The 16,825-nt window shown below is 47.6% G+C and overlaps 1 protein-coding gene across 2 annotated transcripts in view; it reads right to left on the reverse strand.

Annotated features, from left to right (window-relative positions):
• Nucleotides 1-16,825, reverse strand: part of LOC124012148 (protein Jumonji-like) — a 96,789-nt gene that overhangs the window by 27,612 nt on the left and 52,352 nt on the right. For both annotated transcript variants that reach the window (XM_046325612.1, XM_046325611.1), the window contains exon 4: nucleotides 3,943-4,112. In XM_046325612.1, coding sequence (XP_046181568.1) covers nucleotides 3,943-4,112 — 170 coding nt within the window. The remainder of the gene's footprint in view (nucleotides 1-3,942; nucleotides 4,113-16,825) is intronic.

Here is a 16,825-nt window from a genome sequence, read left to right on the forward strand (position 1 = left end):
AAAGTCAACAAACTCCCAATCGGCTCCAAGTGACCTGCTTCATTAACAACATGGCTTCAATTTCTGTGTTCTCTGGGGTCACAGGGCCAATGGCTAGCAGGCCCAGGGGGGCCAGGGGACTTGAAAGGGGACTGGGGGTTGGCGAGGTGGTGTGGAGCATGGGGGTGAGTTCGCATCTAATGGGTGAGGGATCTCTTTGTGGGGAAGTGAGAAAGAGAGGAGAGGATGAGACTGGACAATGTTATCCTGTAATCCTGTTACTGCCATGTATTTACAGTAGCTCCCAGAGTCAGAGGGAGTCAGAGGGAGGGAGAGAAGAAGCCTGTTGGGCTGGCTCCTCTGGTCACTGGTGTCTGGTCTATAGTTAGGCTGCGTTTTCAGCGGGTGGTGCTGGGCTTACAACAGCCGCTCTATCTGGTGCAGAGACTCCTTCTGTCAGCTCCCAGACACAGAAATATAACCCAGGCGTCCCTCCTCCAGGCCTGTTCCCCTCCCTCCTCCCAATCCTCAATTATGGACCTTTCATGTGCCTAAGAACCACAGTCAAATCATAATTAAGGCTGAAAGAGTCCATTATGACTGTCATTTTTCACTAGACAGGCGTAATTACAACCAAAATGGTCGACTTAAACATTGTCCTTTAATAGAGTTCAAACAATGAGTTTAAACAGCCAATCGAGAGCTTTAACGGATTTCTTTTTTTTTACACAAATGTATAATCTGACTAACATCCATGTTAGGGAAAATTAGCACTTCTACTGGTTCTCGGGTATAGCCTAAAGACCCTCCGGAATCTCTAGAGCCTCTCAGAAAAGCAGTTTCAAGATGTGTATAAAAAAAGCAGACGCCATTGAGTCAAGTGTATGACCTTCCTCTTCGATGGAAGTAGGGGGCCAATCGCTGGCTGAATCCCCCATCATAGACAGAGACAGTGTGTGGAGAGACCATGTCAGACACTCTGCCCCCTCTCCAAAACCCTCATACTACACCACTTCACCTCGTCAGGAAGAAGATGGGTGGAGAGAGGAGGGAATGGAAGAGTGTGGACTGGGACTTTTTCAATAACATTGTTTTACAGGCTGCTGCTGTAGCAGAGTGAATCTGAGAGGATTGGGGATTATGTCGCCTCTGATTTACATTCCTGAATGTCTGCAAATCCATTAACCCATGCTGCCCTCGACTCCAGTCAGCTCTAGGAGGTGCTGACTTATTTATTTAAAAAATATTTACAAAAAAATCAGCCTTCGTAAACACAACCACACACACACACACACACACACACACACACACACACACACACACACACACACACACACACACACACACACACACACACACACACACACACACCAGTAGCTGTTATGTAACATTGGACAAGCATATTAGTGCGGGTTACTCATCTACTATATCTGGCACTCTCAGCCATGCGTGTTTGTGTACACAGAGAGAGGCTCAGCTGCAATGAGGAATCGTGGACATTGTCACAGCCACTACCAACAATTACCCTCTCTACCCATCACTACAGGCAAGGTTCTGTGCTGCCTGTATCCAAGGCTAAAGACTCAAGAGTTGCAGCATACTACGGCAGCCTACACAGGCCGACAGGCTGGCTGGACTACTACCCCAGCCTCAGAGACGAGCTGGCTGGCCAGGCTCCAAATGGATTCTGTCACCGCCGCAATAAAAAGGGATGCGAGAAGGCACGCAGCACGACCGATTCACTCCGTTTTGTGACCGTCGCACGTTACTCCACATTGCATCAGAACAGCCAGCAGTTTCCCAAGAGGGATTAAAAATATATCGTTCCTGTTTAAAAATCTGGAGAAAGAAAACAGCTCATTATGATGCCGAGTCCCAGATGAATAAGCAGGGGAGATTACAAGCTGCTGCTGCGGTAGAGAACAGAGGAAAACTTCTCCCCGTGAAATCATGGTGGAAATGGCCTGCTTTCATAACCAGCGCTTTATTATCAAACGCTTTTCTAAAGCGGTCAGACAGGGTGCTTGCTGGGTAAATGTGGCATGTTTGTCAGATAAGATAAACATTTGAGAGGAGCGGAGCCGTTTGAACAGAACGACCGTTTGACCTCTAATATCGACCAGGAACACCATTGATCTGTTCCAGAGCTAGAAGCCGTGTGCCGGCTCCTTGCCTCCCTAGCCCCTCCATGTCAGCTCTGGGAGAAAAAAAAAATACATTGATACAAAGTGTAAGTGTTAGACTCAAACATAGCTGCCTGGTCTTGGGCCACTACAGTGAAACACCTAGCTAGCGTGGGCCACCAAAGTGGATTCAGATGAACAAAGTCCTTTGAATGAAATCAAAAGTGCAAAAGCGCCTTTGAAAAATAAAACGTTAAAAACGTTGCTGCCTTACGGTCTATATCTATCCGTCCCCGGGACACCGACCGTGCATGTGCGCACGCACGCACACCCCTGCGCTGCCCTGACATTCTTGCACGTCTCCTCGATGTATTGGCATCTTCCACACGAGCCATTAAAGTGAAGGAAGAGAGAGCACAACCCTGTGTATGAAAATGCCATTAAGGCAGCATGAGCTCTGCAGAGGAATCAGGCCGCCTCTCGGCAGGGTAACAGAGCTATAAATAAGGCTGCCACGGAGACGGGGTGCAGCGGTCAACCAAGCGCGGCACGGTGGGGTGGGAAGGGAAAATAATAAATAATAATAATAATAATACAAGGAAACTGGTCAGGAGTTAGCATAGCATCCAGGAGTTGTCCAAAACCTGAACAATAGAAGACATTTACTGAAAGATTCTGAGAACAGATATGTTCCATTAAGAAGAAGGCTGCCAACCCTGTCCGTTTGACTGATCGCTAATTACGTTACATTGAAGTGACATTGGCTTTTAAAACACGAGTCTTCATCTCTTCTTCTCCTCTGGGCCTCTTAGCTCCCAGCTGATTCCAGTTCGTTTTAACCTACTTCATGTTGCCAGCCGAGGTTAATGGCAATACCAAATTAATCTAATCAAGGCATTACTCTTCCTAAAGGGCTATTTCTGGTTGTGATGAGTCGGGGAGGGTTCTGCTGGGTGGGAGGAGACACTGTTCAGAGTTAAACACTCTCTGGGATTGAAGACATCAGTAAAAGCCAAGGCCAAGGTTGTTCATTAAAAAAAACATCCAAGAATCCTCTTTGTTCCTGGGGTGAGGCTGTACTCCACTCAGTTTCTCCATTTCTTTTTTCGTGTTTCAATTCATCATTGAGGTAAAGAGTAAAGGGAAACCTGTCCATGATAGTGAACTTCTTGAGTCCTGTATAGCACTGAAGAAACCTGTTATACCAATACAGAAATGAGGAGAGGTGGGATTTCAGCTGAACCCTGAACCTGAAATGCTGCCCTGTTCTCCCTAGCTTGGCCGTGTTTGCGTTGGTGGGCGGCAGAGAGCAACCCAGGCCTCTCTGTGCTCTGAGGTACAGGAGCAGGGTTATCTGGCTCTACCAGGATGTATGTGTGGGTGTGTGCGTAGGGGGTGCTCAAAGCTGACTGTGTGCAGATAACAATATTCAATATTCATTGTTAAAACATTATCTGTAGCCAATGTGTAACCTGTGAGGACAGAATGGGTTTGGTGTTTGCCTTATCAAGGTCAATGAACCTGGACCTCTGACTGAACTATTCCTTCTGCACAGCTAGTCCTGGATCTAGGTCAAAGGCAGGCCGGGGGGAAGGCCTGGAACTCTCCTGAGATGTGTGGCTGCTGAACTGAAGCCCTAACGGAGGTCAGAGAAGCAGGGCCCTGGTGTTGGCCTGGTGACGAGACGCATGGTGCTATGGTGACTGGGCAAGTAAGTGGCCGACTGAATGAGTAAATTAGTGAGTTGGGAGGATGAAGGACTGCAGGTGTGTGGGGGTTGATGAAGGGGTTTGTGGATGAAAAGGTGAGATGTGAGGCATGGACCACAGGGTTACTGTACCTCTCAGGCAGAGGAAGGTGAGGAAATCTTCGGTCTTGGGTTTTCGTCTGGAGATGTCTCTGATGTGAGCGGAGGGTGCGGGCAGGGCGGTATCAGACACCTTGACCGGGGTGGTGCTGGGAGAGTTGGGCTGAGACTGGGCAAACTTCCTCTGTGCTTGCAGTCTGGGCCTGGGAAGAGACAGGAGCTAAGTTTTATTCCATACATTCTTACACAGACCTACGATAGGAACTGACATACAGCTCGCCCTGTTTTGTGTATGCATTTCATTTTACACTGAACAAAAACATGTAAAATGTTGGTCCCACGTTTCATGGGCTGAAATAAAAGATCCCAGAAATGTTCCATACGCACAAAAAGCTGATTTCTCTCCAATTTTGTACACAAATTTGTTTACATCCCTGTTAGTGAGCATTTCTCCTTTGCCAAGCTGATCCAGCCACCTGACAGGTGTGGTATATTAACAAGCTGATTATGATCATTACACAGGAGCACCTTGTGCTAGAGACAATTAAAATAGACTACTTTAAAATGTGCAGTTTTATCACACTCCAGATGTCAAGTTGAGGGAGCGTGCAATTGGCATGCCGACTACAGGAACGCCCACCAGAGCTGTTGCCAGGTAATTGAATGGTCATCTCTCTACAATACGCTGCAATATAGTCTTAGATTCTTTGGCAGTACGTCCGGCCTCACAACCGCAGACCACGTGTAACCACACCAGCCCAGGACCTGAAATGGGCATAGTGTAATTGACCCGACAACCAAAAAAAACATACTGTATTCCAATTAGATTTCTTAATGAATACGAAGATCTTTTTTTTGGGGGGGGGGGGTGTTTATCAAAGGTTACCTGGCTAAGTCATTCATCCTGGTTTGTAGTATGTTAGTATGCCTAATTTAGTCAATCTGAGCTTTGGACATGATTCAATTATCTTCAATAACACTGCAGTGGCCATTAACTGAAGTGTCCACGGGGGCTAAAACAATGATAATCCTCCTTCAGAATAACCCCTAGCAGCACCTGCAAGCAGCCGTCCACCTCATAAAAGACTTTGATCCATGTTGACTCTGAATTGTAATTAAGTTCTCCATTAAAGCCAAGACATCTGCAGCAGCTGACAACTGATAACAAGTACAAAGGAGGTGTCAAATTGCAGACAGACTTCCAAGGCCAGATTTATTTTTTTCCCTTCCGTCTCTCCAGGCCAGATCGCTTTCTGCGTCCGTTCTTTCTTCTGATTCCAGAGGGAGCAGGCTGACAGGATGGAATACTAAGAGCAGCCTGTCTGGAGATGGACCTGGTCACAGCTCTTCATCTTTTATCACACACACACACACACAGCACCCTGCATTTAAGAGAAGTGTGCCATTTAATTTCACCATCTCCTTGTTTCAAAGAGGTTTGATGCCAGATACAGGCCGGTCTCACGGTAAACCGAAAAAGACAATGCCACGCTCATACTGCCTCCCTGTGTTCCACCATCCTGTTTGAAACAGTCTCCCATTCAATCTGATGCTTGTTTAGAGGAGAATGTTCAGGCCTTCCAGGCAGGTTGACAGACACAGACAGCATCACTAATCAATTGAGACCACAGCCACTTGCTCCAGACAGATTGTGACTACTCGGCTGATTGTCTCATTGCGCTACATGTAGGGAGGGAAATGCTTCATGATATCCTACAGTGAGCCCCCCCCCCCAAAAAAAAAGAACACATGACATTTGGCAAACTATGCCCTGAAACACCCAATGTATTTTGTTTCCATCAAACCCCCAGAACCTACCGCTCTCCAATTGCACTTCAATCACAAAGCAATACACAGCCTATATAACACCAACCCTGACTAAATACCTTGAACGAGAAGCTGTGAAGAGATTGTGTCGATACACGCATACACTGGGTTCAGTGATGGAACAATCTGTTCCTGAGAGAAGCCTTTGTTCAAGAAGGATTCTGTATTTGATGAGCAGGTGCATCAGTATGATAACCAATGTGTTCTCATGCTCTAGTTCAGCCAGTGAAGAGAACAACAAAAAAGGTTCTGTTCCCCCTGGAAAGACCAATGGCTGTTGCAGGTCACATGGTTCAAACACCTGCACATGACAGGTGTCACCAGCCCATCATTATGTTGTGAATGGAGCTATTAGTTTCCCTGCCAGACTGGTAAAACACGAGCTGTTTAAACAGCCTGACTCATGGCCCTATAGCTGGCAGGGCCTCAGGATGGCGAGAGAGAGCGAGATATTGTGAGTCATGGAGACTGGTGCAGATTAGAGATGCAGAATGCATTAGTTACAGTGGCTCCATGACACCACGTCTCCCAGAGGGCAGTACCGACACTACAACTTACTTGGGAGAGAACCAATACTACAGCTCCATGAAGGCAGAACCAACATTGCAGACAGCAGTGGACCATTAGAATGTGGATGATGGTATTTTCTGACTGCCTCCCAGACAGTAACAGGAGAAAAACATGGCTTTCAATAAACCCATTCAGAAATATGATCTTGCTCATGGGAATAGAGCCAGCGATAAATAGGAGCCATTTAACTGGACGTGGTTGTTAAAAGGTAGGATAGACCATTAAACTATTAGAAGTGCAATGGCTCTAGACAGACCTGAGCCCAATGAGCACAGTGGCTTTTATTGGAGGGGCTCGTCCTATCTGTTGCCTATTAAAGACATTCAACAGTGAACTGAAACCACAAGACTAAAACCTGGACCCTTTCCCCAGGAGGGCAGAGTACAGACCATCTAGTCAGGATATCATGGCGCCACGATGTACCCACAATGCCCAAAGTGTCATGGCACCATGATGTACCCACAATGCCCAGCAGGACTTAAGAGGCAAATAGCAGACAGCAAGCCTCTCAAACCCAGAGCCTCCCTGTAGAAAGCTCTCGCACAAACTTCTCAACACCGTCACGGCTATGATCTTCAAAAATATATATGAGCAGATATGATAAGGATATTTTCTAACACTGGCTCTGTGTCAGAAGTGGGGTAAAACTGGAGTTGCTTGATGAGGTGCTATCCTTCTATAGGGGTCTAAAGACATGCTATGTCTGCCGTTTATTACCACCACCTAACCAAGACTTATACTCGCTGCCTAGGCACTGCTCTACACACGCCTAATAGAGAGATCGGGAGCGAGAGAGAGGGAGGGAGAGTAGAGCACCTGCAGTAGAGGCACAGGCTTACAGGGGAGGGATTACTGCAGGATGTCCCCTTCATCCCAAACTAATCTTCCTCCTCCCCCTCTGCCTCCCCCGCTCTTCAAAGCTGCCGTTCCTCTGATGTTACACGTGCTTCCGCTCTGTATCATTGATTAGCTCTCAGACAGGAGGGTGACCCAGCGCCGGAACAGAAACAATATCTGGATTCCCCCGGCTAAATGAAGGGAGGAATGAGGTTCTAAACCGCTCCAGATGGTCCACATGGTCCTAATAAACTCTACCAGCAGACACTGCAGCGCTCAGCAGCTGGAAAGGAGACAGGAGACCGTCAGACGCAGATGCAGGAGAAGAGACAGCGAGACAGACAGAGAGACCGAGAGTGTAAAGACAAGGTAGCCAGACTACCAATATTCAGTTAAGCTGCAGTAATGGTTACTGCATCCTTGTTTAAAAGCATTGATTGTCAAACTAACAACACAGCGACAAGGGGAGTATGTGGCTGATACACCTGCATTGCTTGCTGTTTGGGGTTTTAGGCTGGGTTTCTGTATAGCACTTTGTGACATCCGCGGGCGTCGAAAGGGCTTTAAAAATACATTTGATTGATTAAACCGATGGGTTTAGTATCCAGTTGAAACTACAGCCAAACTTTGTGTCCAACATCTCTCCTCACAGCAGCACCATTCTCCTAGAACATCAACATCATAACCACGGCTGTCAATACAAACATTAAGACTGGATGAATCAAATGACTGGGATTCTAAAGTAGGGGGTTAGGGTCAGGGTTAGCATAAACAGTGCTCACGGAGAGAGCCACTCCGGCTAATGTGTTATTGCTTTTCTGTCTGAGTGTTGAGCGCTTGGAGGAGATGGCCTTGCTTGAGCCGACTGCGTGACCTGGTGACCCTGTAACCCCCCCAGGGCTCAACACTCCCCATGCCAGAACAGGTCATTGGTCAGAGAAGCTGAAAGACAAGGCTATGTGGGTGAGAGACAAACAAGACCCTTGAAGTCTGAATCTCTTGAATTTCATCTAAGAGTTCATTACAACTATTTCACCTTGAAACATTTTAACTATACCATTGTGTGGAATCTGCTGATGCAGAATAACCCTGATAGTACTGTTTGATGCAGATCCAATGCTGGCTGGCAGTTTCTAGTCTATCCAAAACCAAGACTTAACCAAGACTTCTGCCACAATCAAAACTGGGATCTCTGAAATTTCAGACTTCCGACTTCAGTGCATTCAACAAAACTGGGAACTCTGAGGGGGAAAAAAACGAGTTCCAACTGGGATAAATCATTCTGAACTGTCATCCAACTCGCCACTCTTTCTAGAGCTCTGACTTTCCAACCTGAAGATCATTGAAGTCATGATTTCACCTCGTATTTTTCAGAGTTGCTAGTTAAAAAAAATTAAAAAACACCAGTGAACACATCTCTTTTAAATGATGTGAAACGGACTAAGAAATGAGAGTTACCACAGACTAAGAAATATATGTGTGTGATGTGTACATAAAGCTTAAATAAGTCCTACACGATGACCGTCACACAATTCACTTTGCGCATAATTTAATTGAAGCAACCTAAGCCTACGTGTTGCATAATGCATTACCACACTACCATGTTACTGTGTCCACCATTTCCCTTAGTATAGTACTACCATGTTACTGTGTCCACCAGATGCTGTTCTTCCACTAACCTCATTGCAACTCCCCTCCAAGTCTCCGACCACTGCCTTGTATCCTTTTCCCTCTCGCTCTCATCCAACACCTCCCACACTGCCCCTACTCGGATGGTATCGCGCCGTCCCAACCTTCGCTCTCTCTCCCCCGCTACTCTCTCCTCTTCCATCCTATCATCTCTTCCCTCCGCTCAAACCTTCTCCCACCTATCTCCTGATTCTGCCTCCTCAACCCTCCTCTCCTCCCTCTCTGCATCCCTTGACTCTCTATGTCCCCTTTCCTCCAGGCCCGCTCGGTCCTCCCCTCCCGCTCCGTGGCTCGATGACTCATTGCGAGCTCACAGAACAGGGCTCCGGGCAGCCGAGCGGAAATGGAGGAAAACCCGCCTCCCTGCGGACCTGGCATCCTTTCACTCCCTCCTCTCTACATTTTCCTCCTCTGTCTCTGCTGCTAAAGCCACTTTCTACCACGCTAAATTCCAAGCATCTGCCTCTAACCCTAGGAAGCTCTTTGCCACCTTCTCCTCCCTCCTGAATCCTCCTCCCCCTCCCCCTCCTCCCTCTCTGCAGATGACTTCGTCAACCATTTTGAAAAGAAGGTCGACGACATCCGATCCTCGTTTGCTAAGTCAAACGACACCGCTGGTTCTGCTCACACTGCCCTACCCTGTGCTCTGACCTCTTTCTCCCCTCTCTCTCCAGATGAAATCTCGCGTCTTGTGACGGCCGGCCGCCCAACAACCTGCCCGCTTGACCCTATCCCCTCCTCTCTTCTCCAGACCATTTCCGGAGACCTTCTCCCTTACCTCACCTCGCTCATCAACTCATCCCTGACCGCTGGCTACGTCCCTTCCGTCTTCAAGAGAGCGAGAGTTGCACCCCTTCTGAAAAAACCTACACTCGATCCCTCCGATGTCAACAATTACAGACCAGTATCCCTTCTTTCTTTTCTCTCCAAAACTCTTGAACGTGCCGTCCTTGGCCAGCTCTCCCGCTATCTCTCTCTGAATGACCTTCTTGATCCAAATCAGTCAGGTTTCAAGACTAGTCATTCAACTGAGACTGCTCTCCTCTGTATCACGGAGGCGCTCCGCACTGCTAAAGCTAACTCTCTCTCCTCTGCTCTCATCCTTCTAGATCTATCGGCTGCCTTCGATACTGTGAACCATCAGATCCTCCTCTCCACCCTCTCCGAGTTGGGCATCTCCGGCGCGGCCCACGCTTGGATTGCGTCCTACCTGACAGGTCGCTCCTACCAGGTGGCGTGGCGAGAATATGTCTCCTCACCACGCGCTCTCACCACTGGTGTCCCCCAGGGCTCTGTTCTTGGCCCTCTCCTATTCTCGCTATACACCAAGTCACTTGGCTCTGTCATAACCTCACATGGTCTCTCTTATCATTGCTATGCAGACGACACACAATTAATCTTCTCCTTTCCCCCTTCTGATGACCAGGTGGCGAATCGCATCTCTGCATGTCTGGCAGACATATCAGTGTGGATGACTGATCACCACCTCAAGCTGAACCTCGGCAAGACGGAGCTGCTCTTCCTCCCGGGGAAGGACTGCCCGTTCCATGATTTCGCCATCGCGGTTGACAACTCCATTGTGTCCTCCTCCCAGAGCGCCAAGAACCTTGGCGTGATCCTGGACAACACCCTGTCGTTCTCAACCAACATCAAGGCGGTGGCCCGTTCCTGTAGGTTCATGCTCTACAACATCCGCAGAGTACGACCCTGCCTCACACAGGAAGCGGCGCAGGTCCTAATCCAGGCACTTGTCATCTCCCGTCTGGATTACTGCAACTCGCTGTTGGCTGGGCTCCCTGCCTGTGCCATTAAACCCCTTCAACTCATCCAGAACGCCGCAGCCCGTCTGGTGTTCAACCTTCCCAAGTTCTCTCACGTCACCCCGCTCCTCCGTTCTCTCCACTGGCTTCCAGTTGAAGCTCGCATCCGCTACAAGACCATGGTGCTTGCCTACGGAGCTGTGAGGGGAACGGCACCTCAGTACCTCCAGGCTCTGATCAGGCCCTACACCCAAACAAGGGCACTGCGTTCATCCACCTCTGGCCTGCTCGCCTCCCTACCACTGAGGAAGTACAGCTCCCGCTCAGCCCAGTCAAAACTGTTCGCTGCCCTGGGCCCCCAATGGTGGAACAAACTCCCTCACGACGCCAGGACAGCGGAGTCAATCACCACCTTCCGGAGACACCTGAAACCCCACCTCTTTAAGGAATACCTAGGATAGGATAAGTAATCCCTCTCACCCCCCCCTTAAGTTTTAGATGCACTATTGTTAAGTGACTGTCCCACTGGATGTCATAAGGTGAATGCACCAATTTGTAAGTCGCTCTGGATAAGAGCGTCTGCTAAATGACTTAAATGTGTTAAATGTTAATTTCCCTTAGTATAGTACTACCATGTTACTGTGTCCACCATTTCCCTTAGTATAGTACTACCATGTTACTGTGTCCACCATTTCCCTTAGTATAGTACTACCATGTTACTGTGTCCACCATTTCCCTTAGTATAGTACTACCATGTTACTGTGTCCACCATTTCCCTTAGTATAGTACTACCATGTTACTGTGGCCACCATTTCCCTTTAAATCAAAATCAAATCAAATGTATTTATATAGCCCTTCGTACATCAGCTGATATCTCAAAGTGCTGTACAGAAACCCAGCCTAAAACCCCAAACAGCAAGCAATGCAGGTGTAGAAGCACGGTGGCTAGGAAAAACTCCCTAGAAAGGCCAAAACCTAGGAAGAAACCTAGAGAGGAACCAGGCTATGTGGGGTGGCCAGTCCTCTTCTGGCTGTGCCAGGTGGAGATTATAACAGAACATGGCCAAGATGTTCAAATGTTCATAAATGACCAGCATGGTCGAATAATAACAGGGCAGAACAGTTGAGTATAGTATAGTACAGTACTACCATGTTACTGTGTCCACCATTTCCCTTTAGTATAGTACTACCATGTTACTGTGGCCACTATTTCTCATTATTATAGAACCAGTAGTGGAACATGTAATTGAAATGTTATACTTGAGTTAAGAAACCTTAATAGAAACCTTAATGACTCAAGTAAAAGTGAAAGCTAGCCAGTAAAATACTACTTGAGTGAATATCTAAAAGTATCTAGTTTTAAAATGTACGTATGTACAGTGGTGGAAAAAGTACACAATTATCATACCTAAGTAAAAGTAAATGCTATACATCCAATTACTTATATTAAGCAAACCAGTCAGCACTATTTTCTAGTTTTTTTTATTTATTTTACGGACAGACAGTGGCACTCTCCAACAATCAGACATCGCTTACAAACATACTATTTGTGTTTAGTGAGTTTTCCAGGTCAGAGGCAGTAGGGATGACAACGTATTATAGGTGGGTGAACTGAACCATACTGCTGTCCTGCCTGAGAAATGGGACGAGTACCTCTGGGTGTCAGGGAAAACATACATATTTTCTTTACGAATGTAGTGGAGTAAAAGTAGCCAAAAACATAAAATAGCAAAGTAAAGTACAAATACCCCAGGAAACAACTTTAAAGTATTTTTACACCACTGTATACTATGATGTTACAGTGTCCACTATTGTGCTTTAGTATACTACGACCATTGGTCCCAGTACATTCTCTATGCTTAGAGAAGTGAGCTGATGAACTGCGTATTAAGGTAATCACTGGACAACGTCACCTTCTCCTCGGGCCAGTGGGTCGACCACTTCACTGGACAACGTCACCTTCTCCTCGGGTCAGTGGGTCTACCACTTCACTGGACAACGCCACCTTCTCCTCGGGCCAGTGGGTCGACCACTTCACTGGACAACGCCACCTTCTCCTCGGGCCAGTGGGTCGACCACTTCACTGGACAACGCCACCTTCTCCTCGGGCCAGTGGGTCGACCACTTCACTGGACAACGTCACCTTCTCCTCGGGCCAGTGGGTCGACCACTTCACTGGACAACGTCACCTTCTCCTCGGGCCAGTGGGTCGACCACTTCACTGGACAACGTCACCTTCTCCTCGGGCCAGTGGGTCGACCACTTCACTGGACAAGGTCACCTTCTCCTCGGGTCAGTGGGTCGACCACTTCACTGGACAACGACACCTTCTCCTCGGGTCAGTGGGTCGACCACTTCACTGGACAACGTCACCTTCTCCTCGGGCCAGTGGGTCGACCACTTCACTGGACAATGCCACCTTCTCCTCGGGTCAGTGGGTCGACCACTTCACTGGACAACGTCACCTTCTCCTCGGGTCAGTGGGTCGACCACTTCACTGGACAACGTCACCTTCTCCTCGGGTCAGTGGGTTGACCACTTCACTGGACAACGTCACCTTCTCCTCGGGCCAGTGGGTCGACCACTTCACTGGACAACGTCACCTTCTCCTCGGGCCAGTGAGTCGACCACTTCACTGGACAACGTCACCTTCTCCTCGGGTCAGTGGGTCGACCACTTCACTGGACTTACCCAGGTCTCTGACCTCTGACCCATGAGCTTGGCGGCCATCTTAAAAATCACACTAAGCCAGATCAATAACGAGCAAGCTCAGAGAAAAGCTGTGTTATTGCCGACATCACTTTCAAATCAGGACATAAGCCACGACATCACAGGCTCTGATTAGTTCTGGCCACAGCAGTGGAACATTGGATATGCCATCCAGTCCACATCCGATTATGATAGAACAAAACTACTTCTCTTCAGAACTGCTGTATAGTTTGTTGTGATGTTGCCGTTTTATTCCTTTGATGTGCATATTGTCTACAGTGAATACAAACAGCCTGCAGAGAATAGAGAAACTGGAACAAACACTGTTTATGACGATGCCTTGCTCCCTCTGATCTCACCTACCATCTTCCCTGCTTGGTAACAGGGTATACAATATCACAATGCATGATAATACACACTCTTCCACTCAGCAGACCATATTGTGAGAGTTTATTCAGAATGATGTGTGACAGTATGTAATGCAGGGATCATCAACTAGATTGAGCTGCGGACCGATTCTTTAGTGAGCGTATGGTCAGGGGGCCGGAACATATTTACAAAATCATTTGTAGACTGCAAATTGAAGAAACACAAGCAGATAGAATAATTTGACTAAAAACAATCATTTCAAACCTTGTGATTGCATACAAATGTAAGCATTGCTCTATTACACATGGGACTACCTTGGAACACATTCCACAATTAAAAAAGTATTTGATCTCCACTCGTTCTCAGAAAACTTGGGGGTGGGGGGGGGGCAACAGAACGGCAGACAAAGGCAGTGCTTACTAACTTGGCACTCATTAAAACAAACACAACAAGCAGCTCAATGAGCTTTACTTGGCTCTTACTACAGAGGAGAATTTGCCTCAAAATCTCCCTAAGAAGTGGAGCTTTCCAACATTGGTCACCATGGCTGAACCGTGCGTTTCCTACTCCAGCCTTGTGGTGTGGCTGGGAAGGGGAGGAGGGAAGAACCTCTCCAGTACTTGGCAGGGTTCTAAGATGCTGGGGCCCGATTTCCAATCTCAGTGTCCTAGGAAGACAAACACCTAAGGTCCCCAAACGCCTCCCTGGGACCGCCCGTCCCCTCCCGAGACACACTGGGACCCTCCCCTGCACCCCAGGATGAAGCAGCCAAAATCACACACCTGCGCCACCCCTCTCCACTAGTTCTTGCGTTGCCAGACGTGAAAGGTCCTGGCACCTCCTCAATCAGCCACCCTGTTATAGAGTGGCGTGGGCTGCAGATGCCAGGGCCAAGAAGTCATCCACACACACACACACACACACACACACACCTGAGCTATTGCCAAGCACTCGGAGCCGGCTGCTCATTAAGAGAGGGAGAGAGCCTACTTTTATTCCAGCATGAGAACTAATGAAAACCATCAAACCACTGTACTGAACACAGGCCTGTTGACGCAATGCCTTTCTGCTTCTCTCCCTGTCCATCTTGTTCTCTTGCTCTCCTTTTCAGGTTTGCCAGACCTCTTAAAGACAAGTTCTGCTGGACTATTAAATAACAGGTACTGCACACACACACACACGGAGGGTGAAAAGGTGGTGGAGACAGGGAGCTGAGGAATCATGCGATGGCTGGCTACACAGAGGAGGGTCTCACGGTGAGAGATTACAGAGCAGATCTCTGTGCTATGGCCGCTGCAGTACAGCATGTGCATATGAATATATATGATTTAATGTAGCTGTGAGTGTGTGTGTGCCAAGCAGTGCATTTAATCCACAGTGGCTGGTCTGTTATAGAACCAGGACCTGCTAGTTGAGAGGGAATCCCTCCCAGTCTGAACCCACCAGTGTGCTCACACCACTCCTGCGCCCCAGTCTCCTCCAGTCCCACACGCCCCCCAGCCCAGTCTCCTCCAGTCCCACACGCCCCCCAGCCCAGTCTCCTCCAGTCCCACACGCCCACCAGCCCAGTCTCCTCCAGCCCCACACGCCCCCCAGCCCAGTCTCCTCCAGTCCCACACGCCCCCCAGCCCAGTCTCCTCCAGTCCCACACGCCCCCAGCCCAGTCTCCTCCAGTCCCACACGCCCCCAGCCCAGTCTCCTCCAGTCCCACACACCCCTCAGCCCAGTCTCCTCCAGTCCCACACGCCCCCAGCCCAGTCTCCTCCAGTCCCACACGCCCCCAGCCCAGTCTCCTCCAGTCCCACACGCCCCCAGCCCAGTCTCCTCCAGTCCCACACGCCCCCAGCCCAGTCTCCTCCAGTCCCACACGCCCCCAGCCCAGTCTCCTCCAGTCCCACACGCCCCCAGCCCAGTCTCCTCCAGTCCCACACGCCCCCCAGCCAAATTTATTTATAAAGACCTTCTTACATCAGTTGATATATCAAAGTGCTGTACAGAAACCAAGCCTAAAATCCCAAACAGCAAGCAATGCAGGTGTAGAAGCACGGTGGCTGGGAAAAACTCCCTAGAAAGCCCAGAACCTCACTACAGAGACTGGTTCAAATCCAGGCTGTATCACAACCAGCCGTGATTGGGAGTCCCATAGGGCGGCGCACAATTGACCTAGCGTCGTACGGGTTATGGTTTGGCCAGGGTAGGCCTTCATTGTAGATAAGGATTTGTTCTCAACTGACTTGCCTAGTAAAATAAAAAGAAATAAAAACTGAAACATCTTTCCGCCTTTTAAGAATGAACGCTGGTTAAAGATCTCCCATTCTTCTGAATCAAACTCCTCTTTACCCTTCACTGTTGATGCTGTCATGTCCCATTACTGTAATTCCCTGATTTAACCAAACATTACTGGAGAACAAGAGAAGAGAATACAGCAAGAAGGAAGTTAATTAATAAAAAAAGACAGAGGCTTTTTATACATTTACTACCACAATTGTTTATTTTTGCTTTGATAATTCACACACATGAATCTGAGAGAGCTGAATCAACCAATGCTGACATCACCAGGATCAAAACACCTCTATGATACTGTACCTCGGCTGTACAGCAGGCCATAAAATATATATATATATATATATATATATATATATTTTTTTTATTAAGTCCAGATTCACAAAACACTACTTACGAAAAAAAACAGCTTCTTAAAGTTCATGAGAGCAAATCCTCAACAATATCTTAAAATGGAATGATTTTCTTACGAACTTCTCAAATATCCTCTTAAAACGTTTGTTGCTAGGCAACCATTTGGCAATCATGCTATCTGGCTATCTGGCAATCATGTTAGCATATTTCTTACTAAGATTAATGTTCTAAAACATGTTCTTGGGTTTAAAATAATCAATACTGAAACTATCAGACTACGTTTGTGAATTTAACATTTTCAATTGCTTTCATGAACTTTCTCTCATTGCCCTAAGATTAAGGGTTTAGACATCTTGGAAATAGGAACATTCCCAATAATTTTATTTTCAATAATCAAATTTAACTTTTAGCTTAAGGAGAAACATGAAGAAATGGCACAAGAAAGATGTTCAATAACTTTGAGGAATATCAACTTTGCTTACATTTTCTTAAGTCTATAGTTAAGGAAAAAAACACCA

This window comes from Oncorhynchus gorbuscha, linkage group LG24, assembly GCF_021184085.1.
Source record: "Oncorhynchus gorbuscha isolate QuinsamMale2020 ecotype Even-year linkage group LG24, OgorEven_v1.0, whole genome shotgun sequence".
In the NCBI taxonomy this organism is placed as follows: Eukaryota; Metazoa; Chordata; class Actinopteri; order Salmoniformes; family Salmonidae; genus Oncorhynchus; species Oncorhynchus gorbuscha.